Source organism: Elephantulus edwardii, unplaced genomic scaffold, assembly GCF_000299155.1.
Source record: "Elephantulus edwardii isolate Elephantulus edwardi_28Jun2011 unplaced genomic scaffold, EleEdw1.0 scaffold00314, whole genome shotgun sequence".
NCBI classification, from domain to species: Eukaryota; Metazoa; Chordata; class Mammalia; order Macroscelidea; family Macroscelididae; genus Elephantulus; species Elephantulus edwardii.
In genome coordinates, this window is record NW_006400064.1 from 267,529 (window position 1) to 292,863 (window position 25,335).

At 50.9% G+C, this 25,335-nt stretch overlaps 1 protein-coding gene and 1 pseudogene across 1 annotated transcript; both read left to right on the forward strand.

Annotated features, from left to right (window-relative positions):
- Positions 1–3,366: 3,366 nt before the first annotated feature.
- On the forward strand, positions 3,367–4,067 carry LOC102865655 (annotated as a pseudogene).
- Positions 4,068–6,873: 2,806 nt separating this feature from the next.
- RAI1 (retinoic acid induced 1) lies at positions 6,874–25,325 on the forward strand. The gene is made up of 4 exons (XM_006901201.1): positions 6,874–12,360; positions 16,188–16,281; positions 19,455–19,504; positions 25,305–25,325. The coding sequence occupies exons 1-4, from the start codon at positions 6,880–6,882 to the stop codon at positions 25,323–25,325; spliced, it is 5,646 nt and encodes a 1,881-aa protein (XP_006901263.1). The 5' UTR covers positions 6,874–6,879.
- The last annotated feature ends 10 nt before the right edge of the window (positions 25,326–25,335 follow it).

The following is a 25,335-nucleotide window of genomic DNA, read 5'->3' on the forward strand; positions in this document are numbered from 1 at the left end:
CTCCTGCCATTCCCCCACCCACACCTGGCTACCCTCCACCACCTCCCACCTACAACCCCAACTTCCCGCCCCCACCTCCACGCCTGCCCCCTACCCACGCTGTCCCACCTATCCCCCCACCTGGCATGCCTCCTGTCGGGGGCCTGGGCCGGGCAGCCTGGATGAGATAACCGGACGCCTTCACTTTTTAAAAACAAAACAAAACAAAGTTTTTCTAATTAACTTGAAGTTGTTGGAAGTGGGTGAGCAGCAGGATACGTGGTCCAGCTAGACAGTGGGGGCGGGGCCGGGCTCCGGCTGAGGGGACACGGGCTGCGCTGGGTGACTGACCAGGGGTGTCAGCAGCCATGGGCTCCGTACGCAGCTTGCTTCTGTGCGGATGGCTGTCCTAGAAATCAGTGCCTATCTTTCCTGAAAATTCATTTCCAGTCTCAGAGGGTCTTCATCTCATTCCGTGGCGTTCTCCCCACACCCTGTAGTTCAGAAGTTGGTTTATAAGTACTTCATTCCTTTGTATTAAAAGCATTTGGAAGGGTAAAAAAAAACAAAACCCGAAACCATCTCCTATAGATTGTGATTATAGATCCACCATCTCTGTTAAAAACTGAGTAGGACAAATCCAACTAACCTAGAGTCCAGTCATCTCTTTAGAAGGTAAAAGAACACCTGCTAAATCATTATCACAATTGTAAAAGTGTGACCATAATAATTTTTAAAAAGCCAATCTTTCCAAATGTAGGACTGTCTAACAAAAATAGTCTATCAGCCATTCTAAATGATCTGGATTCTAATATGAGATCAGTTTAAATATGGTGGTGGTGGTTGTTGTTTTTATGTACCATCGAGTCGCTTGCAACTCATAGCGACCCTATGGACAAGAGCTCTAAACGCCGTTCTATCCTGTGCCAACCTAGCCATCTCAAACACATTCATTCCCACCACTGCAGTCACAGAATCGATCCATCTCATCGAAGGTCTTCCTCTCCTTCGCTGCCCCTCCACCCTGCCAAACATGATGTCCCTCTCCGAGGACCAGTCCCTCCTTGCAACATGCCCAAAGTATGTCAGAAGAAGCTTCAGAATCCTTGACTCCAAGGAGCATTTTGGCTTCACCTTCTCTAGGACAAACCTGTTTGTTCTCCTAGCAGTCCATGGTATATGCAACACTCTTCTTCACACCACAGCTCAAAGGCATCAATTCTCTTTCATCCCTATTCACTGTCCAACTCTCCGCTGCATAGCACCTAATTGTGAAGATGATAGCCCGGATCAGGCGCACCTTAGTCTCCAGCCTGACGTCGTTGCTCTTCAGTACTTTTGAGACGTCCCTCACAGCTGACTTTTCCAATGCAATTTGTCTCTTAAATATGGTACATGTAAAAAAAAAAGTCACAGGGCATTTCTGTTTTGTAATAAATAAGGCAGAGGCCAACTCTGCCCTTTCTGTCTTCTTCTTAATGCCAGCAAAGATAATTTTTGTTTCAGGGATGTATTTCTTGTGATTCTCCACATACTCCATCAGTGTATCCTCTCCCCAAGTTATACCTTTGTCCTTATTGGCATCTGTATAAGAGAATCCAGGAGCTTGACCAGTCTTCCGCCCAAATAAACCATGCAGGTTCGACCCAGTCTGTGCTTGCCCCCCTTTTCCACGGTGTGGCACTGGGCACACTTTTGCACAAAAATTTTCTTGCCCTTCTCAAGATCACCCATCTTGAAGACACTCTGTAAACCTGCACAACTCCAAGTTAAATGCCCAGGCACTGGATGCCCCACTCTCTTAAGTCCAAGGACATGCTGGCTTGTGCCTATGAAGAAGTGTTGGGCTTCTCGTATTTTTTAATTGAACTGTCTTTTCTTAGAGATAGATGTTCTCATTGCATCTAGCTGCTAGTGTGTGTTGGGAAACCCACCTGTAATAAAGCTCGACCAGGTGAGACCAGGCAGCCCCTGAACTGACTGCACAGGGGAATGTGCACAGCAGGCTTGGGGGGCACCCAGTCATACCCAAACTCTCTTTTTCTGTTTAAATAATGGGTTTGGTAATGCATCTTACAAAATGTGAATAATAATTTTAAAGTTACCAAAATGTTAATGTTGTCTACAGGACACTCAGCAGGAAATGAGAATGATCTGGGACTAATAAAAAACAGAATGTAATTTATGTAGATAATAGAGCACCAGCCTTCAGCACTTCCTTGGATCTTTGAGTTCTGGGCTCATAAATGTGGACCAGGTAGGGCAGGGGCCTGCACCCTTGACTTGGATTTGCACACCTTCACTTGGGCCTGGACCTACCCACCTTGACTGGGGCCTAGGCCTACGCCAGGGTCTGCCTGCCTTCACCTGGGTCTGCAGCCAGCCCACCTTGTCCTGGGCCTGCCCACTTTGACTTGGCCTGCCTGCCTTTACCTGGGAACCTTGGGTTTTAGGGAGTAGAATCAGGAGGCACAGGGCTGTCCACCCAGCAAGGAGCTGCCAAGCTAAAGTCAAAGCCTGCCTGCTAGGCAAGTGCATATTGGCAGGTATCTCCTGCAGTGCTTTACCCAAGCGGCCAGGGACAGAATTGAAGTAGTAGAAAGAAGAAAATTTGTCAGAGTAAAGCCTGTGATATATCCAGAAGTGTGATGAGAGCCTACCCTGTGGAGTACTGGTCTTCGACATGGGAGTGTTTTCCCGCACTACTGTCTCCTAGCATGCTGACTACAGGGCAGAACCCCACTGTGCTAGCAGAACTCCTATCCAGGTTCCCTGCCAAGCTGGGAGAAGGTGAGAACCTTCCATTGGCCAGCCTCAAGGTGCTGCTCTGAGCTAAGGGTTGATGCTGGGGTCTGGGCCACAAAGACAGCAGGAAGGGGCATGCATGATGATGGGAGCACCTGGCAAAGAAGCACTTGGTGGCAAGGTGGCAGTTCTTGACAGATTGAGGAAGGCTTATATTCCCAGAAACTTGGGAGTTGTCAGGGCTAAAGAGAAGGGCCCTCAGTCCCTAAGAGGGGCCATTTGCCTAGAGATAGTCACCACTGTATCTGAGGAGATACTGGTATCTCTCTAGAGCAGCCATTACTATACAAACCTCAAAGAGTTGTCAGGAAAAGCCCTGTGCAGGCCCTGAGGATGCTATGAGCAGAGGATGGGATCCAAGAAGAGCAGCAGTGCAGGGTCCGGGCCTGGAGACTCCTCTGAAGGCCTGTCCCAAAGAGGGACTGGCTAGAAACTAGGTGAAGAAGAGGAAGATAAAGATGTGGGTTTGGCCTATGTACCAGCCTTTATAGAGGCCAAGTAAGGTTGGTGCAGGTGTAGGTGCAGCAAATAGACACTTCATCCAGGCCCTGCCTGACTCAGAATAGTATGAAAGGGCCTGGGATGAGCTCCGGGCCTGTGGACGCAACACCTGGGAGCTGGAATATAATGAGATCAAGATACAAGTGTAATTGCCCAGAGAACAACTGGAACATAGACAGGCAGCCCAGGACCACAGCATTGCTCAGCTGCTCTAGTAGACAGGGCCAGGCCTCTGCCACTGGCAAATCCTCCCTTGGAGAACAGTCTTGAGTGGTGTCTCACTTCTTTCCCAATGATCTGGGCTTCACTGATACCCACTCTCAGAAGGTTTTCTGTGGCATCTATTGCAAAGAGGGTCAGATCTTCATGTCTGCTTGTCAAGAATAGGCATCCCAACTGTATGGCTGCTGTAGGGCCATTTCCACCAACGCGAGATTGAGGCCCAAGATGGAGGCTTGGGGTCCCTTGATGTAACCTTCGCCCCTGATGGAATCCACTTCCTAGACTCCAGTTGGTCCAATTGCATTCATACCTGTAGCATTTACAAGAAGGGAGACATACACTGTCCTGGATCCAAGGCCAGGTGGCCATTGCATTGCTGTCTTCCCCTTTTCTATCTCTTCCGATGGAAGAGAAGTGTTGATATGGCTGCCTATACGTGTTTGACTGAGAACAGAACTGGCAGTCTTAAGACTGAGTTCCATGAAGATGAAATAAATGCAGTGGTCTTTGCTAACTTAATCTCCAAAATCCTATTCTCTGGGGGAGATGGTGCAAAGTAGGGATTAGCACATACCATGTTGGAGGATGGCCCCAACCCTGTGGGTGCATAGGGTACACTATGGTGGCATCACCTTCATTGACAGGAAGGGTAATAATTCCTGTTACCTCCTCTCCAATCCAGAGACCATACCATTGGGCTCTGGGAAATTCAATTTTTTTAGCCAGAAGCATGGTGAAGGCTCACTTTGAGCCACCACAGGCATTAGGTGGGCCTGATACTAGCAGCAGTTGCCTAAAACAACCTGGCAGAAGCTAAGGCTCCCAGGGGAACTTGAGGCCGTATTGGGACCACAGGGTGCTGCACACCTCATCTGCCTGTCAGTTCCCCCCAAGCCACAGGCCTGGGTCATTTGAGCAACTGCCCACTGGCAGAGTGGTGTGTATAACCTCCTCAGTGGCCATATTGTGACAGGCAGAAGACTGTGTGTGTGACATCAGTTGGCACCCCTTTGAAGAGAAGATTGTCAGCAGTTCATGGGACAGCAGCCTGTGCCTGTGGCTATACTAGCAATCTGAGTACTTCTGGGAGAACATAGCAGAGTCCAAAGGACACCCTATGTCCCTACTGTAGTGACCGCCCCTCTGTAGCATTTTCCATTCCCCAGAAGGTTTGGTCCCCAAGGATGAGCCTCTTGACAAATTCACCTTGCCACTTCCTCCCTCTCTTCCTTATTGGGGGTGCTTGGAAGAATTGCTAGCATTGGACTGGGAAAAATAGAAGCCCAGGCTTCTGGGGTCCCAGGTGAGCCCTGAGGGTCCACTCCTCAGGACAGAGTGGCCTCTTGGGCCTCCCCCTCTCCTTCTCTCTCCCCTCTGCCCCCCCACCACACACATACTTGTCCCCTCCCTCCCAGTTGGTTTGGGTCCCTGGGGTGTAACCTGTTTAGCAGTAGAATGTTCCAGTGTTTTTGGTCATGTTTGGATGGATGTTAGATACTGGTTTCTAGGGTAGTGTGCCTGAAGACAGGTCTGTAGTAAACAGTCTGGGCCTCTTCACCTCCACCAAGCCCTTTTGCTCAAGCTTTTGATTTGAGGATTAGACTAACCAATTAGAGGGCTAACCTCTAACCCTGTAGGGGAGGGTTTGTTGTGTACCATTGAGCTGGAACTGACCTATAGCTGACCCTCCAGCAGGTTCAGAGTAAATTGCACAGGAGGAGATTGCCCATCCTCCCACAGAGCAGCTGGTGGATTCAAACCTGCCTTTGAGTTGCTAGTGAGTTGTTATTGGCTCCTTACCACTGACCCAGAGCTCTCTAGGATGCTGTTTTCTCATAGCCCTCTTGGAGTGGAAATTATGTCACCTTTCTCATGTACTTGAGTTTTGGGGTAGGACAGGCTGTGTCAGTAGGAACCAGTAGCTTTCAGAAGCTCCCAGCAGCCAGCCCCACACAGTGCAGGCCAGGCCAGAAGCCAGCTGCTTCCAAGGGTGGCTGAGGTAGGACACCTTTGTCAACTCACTGGCATTGGGACCCTCAGTAAACTTGTAGGAGAGCAAAATAAGCAGGGAGCTTACACATTCAATTTAGGGTTAACTGCCAGCTCACGGACCCCTTTCTTCTTTCTTTCTGTATTTCTCAGCATCTCTGGCTCCTTCTAAGAGCTCTCTTCCTGCCCTTAGGAATGAGAACTGCAAAGTCCTGGCAATCTCTCAGGTCAGGTTATTTCCTCCCTGCTAGAGGTACTTCATTGTCACAGAGTAAAACCAGAGCCCTTGGGACTCTGCCAGGGACAGCCGGACCCTGGGCACATTGTGGGTTCTTAGCCCAGCATATTCCTCCCTTCCTTCCCCTCCCCTGTCTTGTGTGTTTTCTGTGGCAGTCTGTCTGGCCTATCTGTTGTTCTGAAAGGCCCCCACCCCAGGTCATTTCTTGACCCAAATACTGCTTCAGCCTGTCTAACTCCACCCAGGCCTGACCCCTAAAATCATAACCATATGAAAATCATAACTGTGGTGTGCCCTAGCCCTGACCCTGCAGATGCAAAAGGGGTAGAGGGGCAAGAGAGAGAGCAGTTACACACACCCAAACAGGCCTCACTGTGTGCGTGCCTGCCAGTATGCACGCCCTCACTCAGGCCTGTAATCCATTCACGCACCTGTAAAATCAAAATAGATAGGTGCCCCTGCCCTGCATCCCTGGGGCTCAGACGAAAAGCTCTGGGCCTCCACTGGCTCAGGATCCTAACTGTAATCTGAAAGCACCAGTTTCCATGTGGTTTGACAGTGGAGGAGGCAGCATGCGTGTGTGTGCATGCATGTGCCCTGTGTGTGTGTAGCGTACCTTTGTGAGTATACATGCCTCTGTTAGCATGTACACTGGTACCCTAAGACATAGCGGCAACTTCTCCCTGGGTTGGGGACAACCCCACCTTGGCCTGCTTCATCATAATTAAAGGCTGGAACTCAGGGATAGGTGATGAACCAGCATATCCCTGGAGACAAGGCAGCTAAGCTAGAATTGCTTTGCCAAACACTTTGGAGCCTCAGTGCAGGTCTGCTGATGGTGAAGAGCCAACTAGGAACTAAGCACAGTAGCCACTCAGACCGCAGCCTGGCACTGAGTGGCCCGTCAGCACTTCCATGTCTATTGCTGTCTTTAGTAGGGATCAGCTGCAAAGAATGTGAGAGCTAGAATTCCCGTACTGCCCCCTAAGACAAGATGTTAGGACATGTATGTATGGTGGAAGGGGTGGGAGATGCAGAGAGGTGCTACCTCTGGGGCAAGAGGAGGTAGCCCATCTGAATCCTCTCTCTTTCCTTCCTCTTCCCTCCACCTCCCTTTTTCTTTTCACAGATAACCAGCCCGAGTCATGCAGTCTTTTCGAGAAAGGTGTGGTTTCCATGGCAAACAGCAAAACTACCAGCAGACCTCACAGGAGACATCACGCTTGGAGAATTACAGGCAGCCAAATCAGGCCGGGCTAAGCTGTGATCGGCAGCAGCCACTCACCAAGGACTATTATAACCAACAGCCTTACCCAGGCTACGAGGGCAGTGTGGGGGCATCTAGCAGCTCGGCAGCCTCAGTGGTGGCTGAGAAGTATCAGCCAAGCACCAAAGCTTTACCTTCTCAGCAGGCCCTGTCCGGGCGGCCAGCCTTTCCCAGCTATAGCATGCAGGACAGCAGCCTGTATCCAGGCCGATATTCAAGTGGGGAGGAAAGCCTACAGACCTGGGGGACTCCACAGCCACAGTCCCTGCCAGGTGGTGTGGGCAAATATGAGGAAAGCTTGATGAAAAAGACAGCAGTGCCCCCAAGCAGGCAGTACCCAGATCAGAGCTCTCAGCTTCCCTTTCGGACTCATTCCCTACACATGCAGCAACAGCAACAACTACAGCAGCTGTCTCAACCTCAGCCACCCCTCGTGTACCCTAAACTCCAGAGACAGAAGCTGCAGAGCGACGTTGCCTCACCACTGCCCTTCCCCCCAAGTAGCCACTTTCCCCAGCATTCACAGTCCTTCCCTGCCTCCTCCACCTACTCCCAGTCTGTCCAGGGTAGTGGGCAGGGGGCCCATTCCTATAAGAGTTGTACAGCACCATCGGTTTCATCCCATGACCGGCCACTGACAGCTAACTCCAGCCTGGCTCCAGGGCAACGAGTCCAAAACCTTCATGCCTACCCATCTGGCCGTCTCAGCTATGACCAGCAGAAACAGCAGCAACAAGCCCTTCAGAGCCGTCACCATGCCCAGGAAACCCACCATTACCCAAACCTCACCAAGTACCAACACTACGGGCAGCAAGGCCAGGGCTACTGCCAACCAGATGCAGCTGTTCGAACTCCAGAGCAGTACTACCAGACTTTCAGCCCCAGTTCCAGCCACTCACCTGCACGTTCTGTGGGCCGCTCACCTTCCTATAGCTCCACCCCATCACCACTGATGCCAAACCTGGAAAATTTTTCCTATAACCAGCAGCCACTTGGCTCCGGGGCCTTCCCTACTGGGATCACTGACCACAGCCACTTTATGCCTCTGCTCAATCCCTCTCCTACAGATGCTGCCAGCTCTGCAGACCCTCAGGCCAGTAGCTGCAAGCCCCTGCACAAGGACAAGCTCCCTGAGAACCTGTTATCAGACCTCAGTCTGCAGAGCCTCACAGCTCTGACCTCACAGGTGGAGAACATCTCCAATACTGTGCAGCAGCTACTGCTCTCAAAGGGCTCGGGGGCACAGAAAAAGGGGATCAAGCCCCTGGTCTCCAGGCCCCCTGAGCAGGGCCAGCACTGTAGCCCTGAGAGCAGCAGTTACTTGGCAGAACCAGTGGGCACTCCTCTGTCAGAGCCACTGAGCAGCACCCCACAGTCCATCCATGCTGAGCCCCCAGAGGCTGACTACTTGAGTGGCTCTGAGGACCCTCTGGACCGCAGCTTCCTCTACTGCAACCAAGCCCGGGGGAGTCCTGCCAGAGTCAACAGTAACTCTAAGACCAAGCCTGAGTCAGTGTCCACCTGCTCTGTGACCTCTCCAGATGACATGTCCACTAAGTCTGATGACTCCTTCCAGAGTCTACACAGCAGCCTGCCACTGGACAGCTTCTCTAAGTTCGTGGCAGGTGAGCGAGACTGTCCACGGCTGCTCCTCAGTGCCCTGGCGCAGGAAGACCTGGCCTCTGAGATCCTGGGGTTGCAGGAAGCCATGGGCGAGAAGGCCGAGAAGGCCTGGGCTGAGGGGCCCAGCCTGACAAAGGATGTTAACAAGCCCCCCTTCTCCCTGGAGAACCACAGCACCTGCCTGGACCCTGGGTCCAAGAGTGGGTGGCCGAGGTCAGGAGAACCAGAGGCACTAACTGACCCCTTACAGCTGGAAAAGGGCAGCAACAAGGACTTCAGCCCAGGACTATTTGAGGATCCCTCCATGGGCTTTACTGCCCCTGACCCCAAAAAGGCAGCTGGGTCCCTCTCTTTCATCACCAAAGTCCCCCTTGGAGCAGACCCTACAACAGCAGCCTTCGACTGCTTCCCAGACCCAGCCACCACTGGCTCAGCAGACAGCACCAACCCCTTTGCCTGGCCAGAGGAGAACCTGGGTGACCCCTGCCCCCGGTGGGCTCTGCACTCTGGGGAGATCAACAAGGGTGTAGAGTCTAGTGAGAAGGCCTCGGAGGGTATGAGCAAAGAGGCACCAGCCTGCCTCAGCTTCCAAGGGGAAGAGCCAGCAGGGGAGAAGGCGGCAGTGCCTGGGGACATGAAGCAGGAGGAGGAGGAGGGTGGAATGAAGGAAGAGGCTGAGGCCAGCCGGTGGCTGGAAGAAGGCCAGCATTGCTGCACCCCTGCTGACTTTGGGGACCTCCCGCTGCTGCCTCCCACTGGCAGGAAGGAGGAGCTGGAGGCGGAGGAGGAGTACTCCTCCCTGTGTGAGCTCCTGGGAAGCCCTGAGCACAGGCCCAGCCTACAGGACCCACTCTCCCCCAAGGCCCCACTGACTCACACTAAGGAGGAGGTAGAAGAGGCACTAGACTCCAAGTCTGGCTGGGGTTCGCCCTGCCACCTCTCTGGGGACTCTGTCATCCTACTAGGCCCCACCGTGGGCACTGAGTCCAAGGTCCAGAGCTGGTTTGAGGCTTCCTTGTCCCACATGAAGCCAGGTGAGGAAGGGCCTGATACAGAGCACGCACCAGGAGACACTGTTACCCCTGATACCTCACTGCCCTCAAAGTTCAACAAGCCCGCCATGCCTGAGGCCCCCGTTGCCAAGAAGGAGCCTGTGCCACGGGGAAAGAGCTTGCGGAGTCGGCGGGTACACCGAGGGCTGCCGGAGTCCGAGGACTCCCCATGTAAGGTTCCTGCACTGCCCAAAGACCTCCTACTTCCCGAGTCCTGTGCAGGCGCCCTCCAGGGAGAGATGGAAGAGGCAGAAGCCCCTGGCCGGGGCACTTCAGAAGGGCTCCCCAGAATGTGCACACGTTCCTTCATGGCTCTAAGTGAACCCCGTACACCTGGCTTTCCCAGCCTGCCCACTACCCCTGCAACCCCAGAACGATTGGGAGGCAAGCAGCGTGCAGCCTTCAAGTCAGGCAAACGGGTGGGGAAGCCTTCACCCAAGGCTGCATCCAGCCCCAGCAACCCAGCTGCCCTGCCTGTGTCCTCTGATAGCAGCCCCATGGGTTCCAAAACCAAGGAGCCAGATTCGCCCAGCAACCTGGGCAAGGACCAGCGCTCCATGATCCTCCGGTCCCGCACCAGGATCCAAGAGACCTTCCACGCCAAGCGAAGGCGGCCTGTGGAGACCCAGTTGCCCAGCTGCCGCACCACCAAGAAGCTGCTCACCAACAACTACCTGCCTGTGCCCTTCAAGGCCTCTGGTGGCTCCCAAAAGGAAGGCAGAGTAGCCCAGCGGGTTCGGGTCACCAAGCCCAGCGGGAGAGGCAGCAAGTCCTCTGAGCGACCCCTGGGTACACTGAAGAGGAAGTCCTCTTTAGTAGCACCTGTCCCCTCCAAGAAGCGCAGTCTAGTGTTGCGGAGCAATAGCAGTGACTGCAGCGGGGATGCCCATGAGGAGAAGGCAGAAGGCACCCTCACCCTCTTCAAGAGGTTGTCTTCTCCCAAGAAAACCAAGCTGGCCCAAAGCAGTGAGGGTGAGCCCCCCACAAAGGCCTTGCCAACAGAGGCCCCCAGTGTCTGCATCAAGATAGCTTCACGGGCAGCCTTCCAAGGGACTATGAAAACCAAAGTGCTCCCCCCCCGTAAGGGTCGAGGCCTGAAGCTGGAGGCAATTGTGCAGAAGATAACCTCACCCAGCCTCAAGAAGTTTGTATGCAAGGTGGTGCCTGGGGTCACACCTGCTGATCCCCTGAGCTCAGCTATCCCAGAGAAAGAGCGAGCACTCAAGAACTTGGGAGGCAGCCCTGTAGGAACAGAGGAAGGGCTGATGACCACAAGTGTGGGGCAGAAGCTTCCAGCAGCTCTGGGGGCTGACTCCTTGTGCAAAAATTCAAACAATAGATCCTTAAAAGGCAAGCTTATCAATAGTAAGAAACTGTCCTCAACTGATTGTTTCAAAACTGAAGCCTTTATGGTGCCAGAGGCCCTTCCACCTGGAGGAACAACACTGATATCTAAGAAGAGAAATAGGAAGGGCAGGGCTGGAGCCCCGGGACTCACTAAAGGCCTTCAGGATGAGCATTCCCATGTGGGTCCAGGTCTACTCCCAGCCCCCCAAGAGAGGGCTAGCAGCACACCAGAGGGTGATGAGGACATCTCTGGTGGAGGAGGCAAAAAGCCAAAGAAGGAAGGGCTGGGCGCCGATCTCCAGTCTCCTGAGGACCTGCTATGCCAGCCCTTGACCAGGGCACAGAAACAGCCAGGCCATGTAAACTACAGTAGTTACTCCAAGCGGAAGCGACTTGCACGGGGCCGGGCCAAGAGCACCACCACCTCACCATGCAAGAGTCGTGCCCGACGACGGCGTCAACAGCAGCAGATACTGCCCCTGGATCCTGCAGAACCTGAAATCCGCCTCAAGTACATTTCCTCCTGCAAACGGCTTCGGGCTGATAGCCGGATTCCAGCCTTCTCCCCCTATGTGCGGGTAGAGAAACGAGATGTGTTCACCACCCTGTGCACTGTTGTCAACTCACCTGGGGATGAGCCTAAGCTCCACAGGAAGCTTTCTTCCTTCACCTCCTCTTCATCGTCCTCCTCCTGCTTCTCCTTGGACATGGCCCCTGCCTTGCTTCCTGCAGGCTCCATTCTGCAGCCACAGTCCTCCTTGCCCCTCTCCTCTACCATGCACCTGGGGCCTGTGGTCTCCAAGGCCCTTAGTACCTCTTGTCTTGTTTGCTGCCTCTGCCAAAACCCAGCCAACTTTAAGGACCTTGGGGACCTCTGTGGTCCCTACTACCCTGAACACTGCCTCCCTAAAAAGAAGTCAAAACTCAAGGAGAAAATGAGAGCAGAGGGCACCTATGAAGAGACCTCACTGCCCCTAGAGAGAATGCATAGAGGCCTCGAGTGTCCAGCCACCACCACCACCCCTGGGAAGCTCCCCAGGCTTGATAGCTCAGCTGACTCAGCCAAGCAGGGCTCCCTGCGCACCAGTGCCCGAGGCCTGTCCAGGCGGCTGCAGAGTTGCTACTGCTGTGATGGCCAGGGTGATGGGAGTGATGAGGCGGCCCCAGCTGACAAGAGTCGCAAACACGAGTGCAGCAAGGAGGACCTGGCAGAGCCCAGCGGGGGCACCCAGGAGCATTGGGTGCATGAGGCCTGTGCTGTGTGGACGGGCGGGGTCTACCTGGTTGCCGGGAAGCTCTTTGGGCTGCAAGAAGCCATGAAGGTGGCTGTGGACATGGTAAGAGGGCAGTCCATCCAAGGCAGGGACCTCTGGGAACAAGGGCAGGGATGCAAGCCCCGTGGGAGTCCTGGGGCCTGGAGGTGCTCAGGGCCGAGAAGCACATACCTGTGCATGCCCAGCCAAGAACCCAAACTGGCTCCAGCCCACTCATGCCCATTGGTCACACCTCCCAGGGGAGAGGGACGGACACCCCAAAATTAGCATAGACCAGTCCTCAAAAGCAAGGTGTTTGCCCCAGATACCAGGTCTTTACCTTTTAAATGAAGTTGAGTCCTTAGAAGACCCCTGAGACTAGCATATGACAGGACAACCCCGGGAATCCATAGCAGAGGAATTCTGAAAACACCCTGTCAGGGAACTCTGTCTTGTGTGGCCCCTGCTCACTTTCCTCAGGACCTATCACTTACCTCTCTGCCTCTATTTCCTTATCTCGAGAGTGGAGATGAGGAAGGTCTGTGAGGATGACAGGATTGACCCTGTGAAGCCTGTAGAACAGAGCCTGGTGTTTGTCAAGTGACCTCTGAGCATTTGTATTGTGATTGCTGATGGTAGGGCAGGAGCAGCATCGCCTGCAGAATCTCCACAGCATAGTCACAACTGGACTTCCAGTGTGCACAGAGGCCTCTGCTGTCCTGCAGATGATCCTTGGAGCAGCTCAGAGGGACTGCCTCTACCACTTCTTTACCCCTCCAGGCCTTTCTCACACCAGTTCAAGGGCTCTGGGGTCCAGAGCAGGGGGTCTAAAGTGTCCTGGCCATGCTTCTACCCCCACCACTCGCACACACATCCAGGCCTACCATAGTGACCATTTCAGATGAAGGCATCCTTTCCATAGCTGCCCTCTTCCACAGTTTGTCTACTCGTTCACTCACTCATTCTGTCCCCTGCGCTGGGCTCTGCTTCCTGCTGCTGAGTAGAGGGCCAGATAACAACTGTCTTGATGAGGTGGGAAGAGCAGTAACTGGGCCTCGCAGCTGCCTTTGTCCAGAAGCTCAGTGCTAGAGGAGACCTGATCCTGTGTGGTTGGCATCCATGCCCACACCTCAGCAGTCACATTCAAACCCAGGCAGAGTGATGACCTCCATACTGCTGCCTTCACTGTCCTCCTGCAGCTGCCCTTCACTTTGGGTGGTGTGGCCTCACCCTCCAGAAAGCCCTCTGTTGACCATACCATTGGTGCATAGACCAGCCGCCCACAGTTGCAAGAAGAGACCAGAGAGCCTCTTTGGGACCTGCTTCCTGGCCCACCAAGATGAATGACTCCACAGGCCTGTTTCTCCCTCTTTTTTCAGTTCTTCTCCTTCTTGCTTTCTCTGTTTCTCTTGTCACTGGCTCCTTGCACCCACTTTTAAATCCACTCTAGTCTCTTCTTTGACCATTAAAAAATAACTCTCAGTTCCCAGTTTGCCACCACTCACAAGCCCACCTCTCACAAGTGCCTGTCTTTTTGTCTTACAAATCATTGCTCAGCCTCCTGCATGCATCACTTGACTGAACCAGTGTCACTCACCCCCAAATCTAATACCATCCCCTGCCCTCCCCCCCCCCCCCCAAGTCCTGTGCACTTGGTAACCCTCCCCCCCCCCCCCCCCAGCAGTTCTGGCATCTTGATGACCTCTACCCCACACCCATGCAGCCTAGGCTCATGGTGGAGGGTGATGTGAGCATAGACAAACACCCTCGGGCCCAGCTGCTCCTGTGGGTGGGGCACACCCGCACTGGCCTTGCAGGAACAGTGTCATGTTCATTCATTCACACAGCTGTGTAAGTATAGAGGTCTGGCTTCTGTCCAGGCTCGAAAAATGACCTGACAATCTCTGCAGGGGACATCCACAGAAAGCCAGAGCAGGGAAGACACAGTGCCCATCCTCCCACTAACCTCCAGTGCCTCTGTGTTGGTAGCCCAGTTACAGCACCAACACCAGAGTTGATACAGCCCCTAGTTCCAATCCAGGTTCATTTGAATATGGTGTGGCTTGACTAAGGAGCCTCTGGGAGCCTCCCCTGAGCGGTTCTTGCCCATTCTCAGTGTCACAGGGTTACGGCTAGGGTTAGCACACACAGGCCCTGCAAGGAGGCCAACTGTGACCCAGCACATTGGCTGGTCCTGTGGCTTTCCTTCTGGAGGAGCAGGACATCCCACAGGTTTCACTTCCCTTGGCTTTCACTGCCAGGCTTTCTTCCTTTGGGTGCTGCCACACTTCACTTGATGGACCTTCAGTTTCCCAGCCTGTCTCCAGAGAGCGTGCCCTTCCCCGATGGACTCAGGCCCCCAGCTCCCCTGCAGTTGGTGCCTGGCCCTTTGGGAGCTTTAGGTGAGGAGAGGCTGTGACTATAAAATGGCCATAATGTGGGGTATCTGCTTTGTCCAGCCTAAGCCCTGTTACAGCCCCTCCATCTATTTTTACCTCAATTTCTCTGTCTTTAGAATGGACAACATTATTTTGCCTGCTGTGTGGACTTGGTACAGGGTGGGCCCTTAGTCAGCCAGAGCTGTTCCCCCTGCTACTGTTTCAATACTCAGGCACCCTCAGCCACTTTCAGACAAGAGGCTTGGGCCTGGCATGGACTGTGCTGCTTCATTGTCTCTCTGGGTCACGAATTGGGGTGATACTTGACCCCAGTAGGCTGCAGCCCTACCCATTCAAAAGAACCATGTGAAAACCTGGAATGTTCTCTAGCTTCCACCTTGCTGGTGTCACAGAGTCAACACTGTCAGAGAGGGCGCTCTTAGCAGAAGAGAATGTCTTCTCACTTCCTCCCTGTCCTGGCCTGTCCCAGTATCGAGTATGGTTGCAAAAGCTCCAGGATCTGGCCCTGCTGCAGAAGTTCTGTGCCAATGTTATAAGCTTATTCACTTGTAAACCCTGTGAAGTAACAGTAACACCAACCTCATGAAGTTAAGAGAGCAGTGCTCCCACCTGTGCTTTGTGTGGAGTGCACATTCTTTGTTTTAGGGCTTAGTCTCACATCCTAGGTCCCCTCACCACTGTCAGCCCTGCATGAGCGGGCCCCATCTGGCCCCCATCCTGTGTGTAGGTGCTCAGCTTCTAGAGTCTTTGTGATTTGGGCCAATCCCTTGGCCTCCAGTTTTGCCTGTTCCAAAAGTTTGTGGCTTTGCCATTTTGAGAAGCAGCTTGGGCTGGGTATCAGCCTGGGTGGCCAACATTTTACAGCTTCCTTCTCTCCTTTTCAGAAGTTAAACTTGAGTTCTAGGGAGGTCACTGACTCATCCTGGGGTGGGTTGATGACCCCCCAAGCCCAGGTTGTAGTCTGCTACCTTAAGAGAAGCATGCTTATTGCATCACCTTCAGACAGAGGACCCTCAGTTTCACCACCTATAAAGTAGGGTGAGTGAAAGTTGCCTACCTCAAGGTCTGCTATGAACACAAAGGCATACACAAGGTTCATCTGCACCCATAAACACAGAGACTGGCTGGTCCCTACAGCAGTACTGATAGCTGGCATTGCTGGAGCTTGTGGGTCAGCTCAGGGACTTCACAGGCATTGCCATCAGGGAGGTATTACCCCATCTGGTGCAAAGAACTGAAAGCTGAAAGAACTGAGTCACACAGAAGGGCAGAGTTGGGATTTGAACCCTGGGTCATGCCAAAACCCATGCTTGTCCATTTATTGGTCATCTCCCAGCCCTGAGAGACCTTCCCTATAGGGCAGTCAAGTAGCCACTAAGGAATCAAGCCTAGTGGGCAGTTGTACTCCAGTCCGGAGCTTCCAGTCACCATTTTCGAGGACTGGGGGTTTTAACACTCAAAGAGCTGGCCTCTTCAAAGACCGCTTACTTGTCTCCCCTCTCTCTTCATCAGACATGTTCCAGCTGCCAAGGAGGCGGTGCCACAATTGCGTGTTGCCACAAGGGATGCATCCACAGCTACCATTACCCCTGTGCCAGTGATGCTGGTAAGATCCTCCTGGGGCCCTAGAGACTGGAACAGTCAAGGCAGACCTCACCACAGTACCTTGGACAAGGGCCTCATGTGATCCCTTGGCTTCCCTTTCCCATTTCAGAGGTTTCAGACATGTTCTGTCTCCTTCTCTCTGCCTGGGGCCTGTGCTAGGGCAGTGAAGATGAGTCAGCTGACTTCTGTTGGAGAAATGTTCAGTGTGAGGGGGAAAGTGGAGCATACACCATAGAGAGTGATTAAAGAAGCTGTCGTTGCCAAGAAGTGGGGAAGAACTCATGTCTCAGAGAATAAAGGGAACTGGCACTGGGCTTCTGAAGGATGAGTACGAGTCCTCTGGGCAGAGAAAAAGGGAAAGAACAACACAGATTGAAATGAAACAAGAGGAGACTCAAAACAGAGACCAAGGGTCAAGCGTCTCCTCTTGATAACAATTCAGAAATGGCAAGCACAGTGGTGGGTCCAGCAGTATCCCACCATTCTCTGCTCTTCTTTATTGAGCACTGGCTATTGCCAGCCATGCAGAATGAGTGACTGCAAGAGCTGAGAGCCTCAGCCTTCATCAGTCAGGCAGAGAAGCCAAAGGCAAAATAGAATTCATACTCACCCAAAGGAAAAAAAATGCATAAGGCAGCATTTTAGTCTTTCAATTAGTCATTTAGGGTGAGTTTAGAGGTTTTTGGGTTTTTTAAACCCCTTGTGCCATTCTTACTCTGTGGCCTTGGAAAAGATAGTTGCCGTATCTGTAAAATGTAGATTATAATCTCTTCTGTGAGTACTGTTTGGAGCAGGGAGTGAAATAATGAACACTTGTGGCTTTGTTCATGGGAAGGGACCAGGAAATGCAGCATCAGCTCATATGGGCCATATCTCCCTCATGCTCACCATTTCCTCAGCAGGTGAGCTGCCTAGACATGGACAAATAACTGGGGGTGAGAGGTAGACAGTTCTGTGTGTAAAGTGAATGAGGGATTACATGCTTATGACCCCCACTTTGTGGATGGCAAAGCCATGGCCTCATCATCCTTTCACTGTGTAGAGGTCTGCAGCCCCTACTTTGTACCCAGTGTGCTCTGCTCTGTAGAGACCATTCCTGGTCCCCTACCTGCTTGGTCCTTGTCAGCACCTGCTCCCTGCCATGCCCCATGACACACGGCCCCACAGGCTAATGCACCACAGATTGTATCTTCCACCTTTAGTGACTGATTCAGCACCCCCTTCATACCATGCTATATGTTAAGCATCCCGTGCTCCTTTCTCTGATTGTTGTAGGGAAGTTGTCTTATGGAATGGCTTGAGCATTACCAGGGAGTAACCTCACATTGTGCTTGCCCATACCTAGTGTCACCCAGCCTTCCAAGAGGCTTATAAGCTGGCCTTGAAAGACCAGGAGCACTGACAGGATCAGAGTGGTGTGTGACAAGAGCTGGGGGGCCCTGCGCTGATCAGACTGGTGCAGATGGAGTCCAGAGCTTTCCTCAGCACAGAGTCAACAGGAAGTGATGTGAGAGATGAAGAGGGAGACATAAAGCTTGATGTCCTGCTTGCCGTTGTCCATCGGGGAAGTGGAGGCATGAAGGACCTCAGGCTGGCCAGATAGAACACATCAGCTATTGAGTCTTAGTTGCTGGTCCTTTTGACCCCAGCTGGGTAGCTAATGTTCAGGTGATCGAGGACATCCTCTTCACCTGGTCACTCATCTTCACCACTCCTGATGGCCTCAGAGGGATCAGAGATGAAGAGAGTCACAAGGCCTTTTGAAGCTAAGATGGGATCTGGCATGGCAGTTCTCTGAGAGCATTCTACTGGTCAAAGCAAGTCTCTGGACTAGCCTAGATCAAGTCTTCTTTCTGATGGAGCTGCAGGGGAGGCAGGGAGTAGATAGGGTAACAGCTGAGTTGTAAAAGGCTTGGATACAGAAAAGGGAGGATTGGGCTGTTTCTGCAATCCCCTCTGGACATACAAGGTATATCCAACCGCCAGCACATGGGGAGCAGGGGACCATTACCATTCTGTACAGGAGAAGGGGAACAACTGGGAAACTGAGGAGCTTTGGCCAGATGAAGAACTTGGGCATCCAGGAAGGCCAGCAGGTAGTGACACAGGGAGGAGAGCTGGCCAGGCCATCTCCTATTGGAGCTGTAGGCTTTTGTCAGCGTTTAGGCCTGCTGAGTGGGTATCTGGTTAGGCCTTCAGAATCTTCCTCACCGTTGCCTGGCCTGCTAGGGCCCCGTCCCTCCCATCAAGGGGCCCTACTCTGGGGAAAAGCAAGCCAGTAGAGGTTGATAAGGTGGCACACCCAGAACCTGTTCATCCAGCCAGGAGCCTTGCTTCCAGTGAGCTGGGAGGAGGGCAGCTCATGTGAGTCTGGCTCCCATGCCTTTGTGGGCTATTCAGGACTGTAGGCAAGACCCAGGACAGTGGACATCGGGGCACCTGTGGGAGGAGCCAGGGCTTCACTAGAGAGTGACAGGCCAAGGAGTAGGACTCATTGAGACATCCTCACAGCTAGGCCCTGGGACATCAAGGGTGATCATGGTCAGCTCCACCCGCCACCCCTGGTCCTTCAGGTGGACAGTGTCCCTGGACATCAGACACATGCTGGGATTGGTTCAGGCCCAAGGCCTCCTCTACTCTGCTCAGCTCCTATTTAGCTGGCCAGGAGACCCGCTAGAACAAACCTACCCTATACCAGACTCCTTGGGAGTTTATACCCACACATGCATGACAAGTATAGGTAGGTGTATCATACCCATTCCACAGATATGGAGAAAAAGGCTCAGAGAAGTAGTATTGGAATTGGCATTAAAATCCAGACCTGTGGCTGTTTCCCTGCAAATCACCAAACATTCAGTGTCCTTCCTGGGGGTTCTTGTTTTAGGGACTTGAGATCTGTTCCTTGAACAATGCAGAACTAGTGTCCTTGAGGCTTTCTTCCTGGGGTTGATAAACTACCAGCCTAGGAGGTTACAAAACCAAGATCATCAAGCAAGATTAAGATCATCACAGGGCAGGCCTCTGGCACAGCAGAGAGTTTTTCAGGAGAGTTTTACTCAGTGAAGGCAACATCCTAGGTGGGCAGTGGGCGCTCCCCCCTCCCCCATGACTGAGCACCACAAGCCCTTCATGGGACACTTGATCTTAATCACAAAAACTTCTCTTTGGTCACAGGTTGCATATTCATCGAAGAGAATTTTTCTTTGAAATGTCCCAAGCATAAGGTAGGTGATCACAAGTTCACCCAACTCCTGTCTAGCTCTGGGAGGGGCTTGTGCCCACAGCATTGCATTGTTCCTCCATGACCTCATGGTGACCTATTCTCCCAGAAAGGGGACTAAAGGAGTCAAGATGCACCCAGGACAGATGTGGGCCTCCCACTGAAAGGAAAGGCACTCCAGCCTGGCTTTCCCAGGTTGAGGTGGGACAGGGCCTCTGGAGAAAGTGGGGCCTGTTGGAGGGCCGAGCTTCCAGCTGGTGGGCCTTATTGTTCCGGGGTGCCCTCAAGCACAGAACCTAACCCTGCCTCTTCTGCAGCCTCCTCACAGTCAGTGGGTGCTTACTGCTTAAGCCACAGTTTCAGTCTAACTCTTTGAGGTTTTTCCATTGACTCCTACTTGAATGAGCATGAGCACCTTCTATAGGGACTGGTCCTTTCTGATAACATGTCTAGAGCAAGCTTCCCCAGCCTTGCTTCTGAGAAGCATTTTGACTATAATTCCTCCAAAACAGATATGTTGGTTCTTCTGGCAGTCTATGACACATTCAAACTCAATTGAAATATATCCATTTTTCTTTGATCTTCCTTTTTCAACTGTCCATTTTCATATGATTGAGAAAACTGTGGCTTGGGTCAAGCTCAGGTTAGTTCTTGTGCTTTTTAACACTTTAAAGGGCTCTTTTAGACTTGCTTGTTGCAAGTACATCATGAGAATTCATTATGAATCCAAGTAAAAGGATATCCTTGAGAATTCAGTCTTTTGTCTATCATATTGCTTAGTGGTCCAGTGGTGAGGATTTTTGTTTTCTTGATATGGAGATGTAATTCACACTGAATACTTTTGTCTTCATTAGTAAGTGCTTCATATTTTTTTCTGCAAGCAAGATTGTGTCATCTGCATAACTCAGGTTGTTAATGAGTCATCCTCCAATCCTGATGCCACATTTTTCGTATAGTGCAACTTTTCAAATTATTTGTTCAGCATACAGATTAAACAGGTACAGAGAAAGGACATGCCGTGGCACATACCTTTCCTGACTTTAAACCATGCAGTGTTCCCTTGTTCTGTCAAACGATGGCCTCTTAGTCTTCTTGAAGGTTGCTTCTAAGCAGATTATTATATATTCCAGAGTTCCCATTCTTCACAATGTTATTTATAACTTGCTGTGATCCTCACAGTGGGATGCCTTCATAGTCAATAAAACACAAGTAAACCATTTTTTTTCTTTTATATTGGCTTGCATACAAAATTTGTATAATTGTGTTTCATTCATATACATTGTGTTCCACACATTCCTTCATTCACATTGTTTCATATATGTATCATTCCCATACATTGTATCTTACAGAATCCCCATTGATCTGTAGCCACACAAGTAAACATTTTTCTGGTGGTTTCTACTTTCAGCCAGATTCCTTCTAACATTAGCAATGATATCCCTCATTCCACATTCTCTTCTGAATTCAGCTTTAATTTTTTTACTGTTCTCTTGTCAGTTGATATACTGCTGCAACCATTTTTTAGTTATCTTCAGCAAAATCTAATTATATATTAATGATATTGTTTAATAATTTCTACGTTTTGTTGGATCACTTTTTCTTTTCTTTTCTTTTTAAATAAGGGGGGGAGGAAGGTATAAAATCTCTTTCAGTCTGTTGGCCAGAGAGCCAGAGAGTTGTCTTTCAAATTTCTTGGCATAGACACCTAAGCGTTTCCAGCATTGTGCTAATTTGGCTTGGACTTTGATTTTTTTTTCTTGGGTGCCTGATCATATGCTGCTTCCTGAAATGGCTCAGCATTGACCAATTGTCTCTTGTCAAGTTACTCCTCTATTCCTGCCATCTTTTTTGCCATTTCCTGCAGATATTCAGTATCACAACTCAGGCTTGGATTCTCCCCCCCCCCCTTTCATTTCTTTCAGCTTGGGAAACGTTGAGCGTGTTCATCTTTTTTGGTTTTTTTAATGCCAGGTGTCTGTACATTTCATTATCCTACTTATCTGTGTTGCCTCCAGCCACCCTTAATAATCTTCTACTCCTCATAGCTTCTTTCCTTTACATTAACTTCTCTGCATTGTAGAGTGAGTCTCAAAGATTCTTCTAACATCCATTTTGGTCTTATTTTTTTCTCTTAACTTTTGATTTTTTGCCTTTGTCTTCCACTTCACTAGTATATGCATAATTGATGGTCTGTTCTGCAATCAAGCCCTGGCGTTGTTTTGACTGGTGCTTCATTAGTAAGTGCTTCATATCTTTTCTGCCAGCAAGGTTGTGTCATCTGCATAACTCAGGTTGTTCATGAGTCTTTCTCCAATCCTAATGCCACATTTTTCATATAGTGCATCTTTCCACAGATGGAGTCCATTTGGTGGTCCATTGTGTAGTTGTAGTTTACACTATTAGTAGAAAAAGGTATTTCCAAATGAATAGGTTGGCTTTTGACATTATGTCATGAGCTCTCTGGCTTTGTTTCTGTCACCAAGGCTGTATTTTCCAAATGCCAATCCTTGTGTCTAGCTCTCACACTTCAATCATCAGTAACTATCCACATCTTGCTTGCATGTTTGGTCAATTTCAGGAAGGAAAAGATGATAAAATCCTGCAGTTTCATTTTGGCATTAGGGATTGATCTATAAATTTAAATAACAGTTGTTATTACTTGGCATATGGTTGTTATCCTATCATTGACAGCTTTGTCCTTTAGGATGGATTTTTTTTTTTTTTTTTAATTTCCATTTTATTTTCAGGTGAGTTTTTTCTTCAGCCTTTAAGGAATCAAATCCTCCCACGGGCTTTCGGGAGGCAAGGGAGGATTCGTAGGGCAGCACCTGCAGGTCTAAATCTGGGTGGGGTTGCCTATCCTTCAGGCTTCACAAAGATGGTTCCTCACCTCCTTGCTGTGAACGGCACAACTCACACAGAGTACAATTTTACACAGAGCTTCAGAAGCACGTTCATGTCAAAGACACTCACTTTGGAAGTGTCCCCGACGGCAGCTGCCTCTATTGTATTTCTCGTTATGAACTTCTTAATTGCCTGTGTTTAGCAATCACAATTTGTGCAGCGAATATGCTGCATGTGGCCATAGCTCTTGTTGGCACGACCATTGTTTCTCCTTTTGTCATCTTGGAAGTGAGGGCCCAAAAGCCAGGATGGATCTTAAAATGTTTTTGAGAATGAATTTGATACCATTCTTCTTAAATTTATCGTTCCTGGCATATACACCATCTAATTGTTTGATTCAGACTGGCCATCTCAGCTCACTTATGCCTAGGATGTATTTTTACAGCTACCAGTTTTTCTAGATTCATACTTCATATATTCCACATTTTTATTACTAGGTGTTTGCATCATTTCTTTTGAGTGCATCCTCACCTGCAGGACTCGCTTCCCAACACTGTACCAATGTTCTGATTCTCTTCATCAGATTTTCTCTGGCCAGCTGATTTAGAAGTAGCCTACCAGGAATTTGTCCTTCCCAGTCTGTCTTCATATTGAAGTTTTACTGAAACGGAACCAGGAAAAGCTGGCCAGTGGTTGAAATCCCTGTAGCATAGCTTCCAGCATCATAGCAGATGCAAACCATCAGTTTGGATGGGTGAGGTGGTGAGGTGGGGCCCTTGAAGGAGATCCTGCTTATCCACTACAGTGAGTATAAGTGACTGTTGGGTATCTTCTCTTTTTCTCTTGCAGAGGCTGCCATTATAACTATCCTCGCTGGCTGGGGAGCCACTGCCTGCCTTCCAGAAGAAAAGAGCCCCTATGCCAATCCTTGATCTGGATCCAGATCTTGGATCTGGCCACCTGGGTTGGGCAGAATACCCGTTCTGAAGCCTCCTGCTCCTAGGAATCAAATGGCAAGAGCACTCTTACCCGGGCCAGGCATGTAGGATGCTGAGCAGCCAGACTCCATGGTGCCCAAGCTTCACTGGGTGTGGGACACAGTGCTGGGCTGGAGATGCACCTCCCTGGAGCTCTGAGATGATGTGGCACACATCCCGTGTGGCTATTGACTGCCACCCTACAGTGGTGGCACACAACTGGGCACACTGAGGGGCTCAGGGAACCTTAGGGGCGACAGGGCAGCTCCTGGCTCTGTGACCAAGGTCACAGGGGTAGAAGGGAAGTCAGAGCCTTTCCAGGGAGCACAAGGGTGGTGGGGACAAGGCTGGAACCTCTGGAACTGACTCTGGAATGCACTCTCTCCACCCCAGACTTTGCCTAAGCCTTAGTGCAGCCTGGACAGACCTCTGGGAACCTGATGCCATGCTCAGGATGCCAGTTCAGATGGGGTCAGACTGGGGGACTCCTTGGGCTACTTCTGTTTGTTGTTTTCCTAGTTCCCCACCTCAGCCCTGGAGTCCGGCCTTGGATCACAAAGGAAAGGAGCTGCTGCCAGGCCATACTTTTGATAAATGTGCCATCGTCCCTGCACGACCATCATCTCCTGGGACAGCAGCACCCCCTCAGCACAGGAGCAGGGACAACGCTAGGTTCATGTACAAAACCAGTGTACCCCTCTATATATATGTCACACAGAATGTATATATGTTGGGAACATGCTCGCTTCACTCGTGTGTTGCCAATGTGTTACGTACCCTGCAGCCCAGAGCCCCAACCAGGCCTGTACCAAGTGATGGGGCTCCCAAGGTGCCCCTTGTCTCCACACCATCAGTGGCCTGGGTCAGTCCCTGTAAGTCTGTCTGCCTGTCCATCTGTGTCCTCAGTTCTGTCCATGCTTCAGTAGGCCTGATGTAGCTCCCAATCAGGCCACCCTAGCAACTTCTTGTATATATGACTGTAAAATGGTAAACGTGTGTATTATATCTGGCCTCGTTATATAGTGTATATATATGTATACATATACATATATATAATATATATGAAGACTGTAAATGTTAAGACGACTAGTGTTCTTATTAGTATATTGCTTCACACTGAAGATTGTGTGTATCGAGCTGTTTCTAAAAGATGTTTATTTTCCTTAAGAGTTAAAAAAAAACAAACAACAGTCATTGCATTCAGAAAAAAGTCAATAAAGATACACAATTGTTTTGGAAGTCTGCAGCAGCTCATGGCTTCTGACCAGAGATCGCCCCGGGGGGTGGAGCCAGGCTTTAGGTGGGGAATGAAGCATGGAGAAGAGCAGGTGCAGTTGTGATAGTGCCACAGTGAGATGACTAGAGGGCACTGGGGGAAGAGTGACAGACCCAGGTTGTAGCTCCTCCTGCCAAGACAACCCCTCCAGGACACTGAGTCAGTCCTCTCATGTCCACTCTTCACAGGACTAAAGTTAGGTGGGCTAAAATAATTGAGACCACCAGGGGCATAGAGCCCAAAGTTGTGGTCCAGAGGTCTGTGGGACCCCAGTACAGCAAATAAAGGGGCATGGCCCACCATTTCCATGCTAACAGGGGACCTCTGCATAGATGCTGTGAGAAAGGACTGTCCAACGGATCCCTACTGGTTGGGATGCTAAAGCATACACCTCAAACTCAAGTTATAAATAATTTTCTTTATTGTCTATATAAAACTTCTCAACCTATGAAAATAAAGTCTGCAGGACAAGGGAGCAAAGAGGCTGGAAGGCAGACACAACACCTCTCCCCAGAAGGGGCTGGGAAGCTTTGCTGGTTGAGATGGCCTGCACCTCCCCTCGTCATCTATGGACAGAACTGGAAAATACAGTCTTTGGCCCCTGCGACCTCCATAGTGGCCACCAGAGGTCAGGACCTTCTAGGTGACACTTTGTGGTTGAGGAACAGTCTGGGTGTGGGGTCCTGTACCCCCCCCCCCGCCCCCAGATACAGTGCAGCCTGGGATAAGCCTTCAGCA

Bases quoted from the DNA above. Each gene is read 5' to 3' on its own strand.
- RAI1 (XM_006901201.1), top strand. From the start codon at position 6,880: ATGCAGTCTTTTCGAGAAAGGTGTGGTTTCCATGGCAAACAGCAAAAC. The intron at 16,282-19,454 runs GTAAGATCCTCC...CTTTGGTCACAG, and splicing joins CCCCTGTGCCAGTGATGCTG to GTTGCATATTCATCGAAGAG. The intron at 19,505-25,304 runs GTAGGTGATCAC...CCCCGCCCCCAG, and splicing joins TGAAATGTCCCAAGCATAAG to ATACAGTGCAGCCTGGGATA.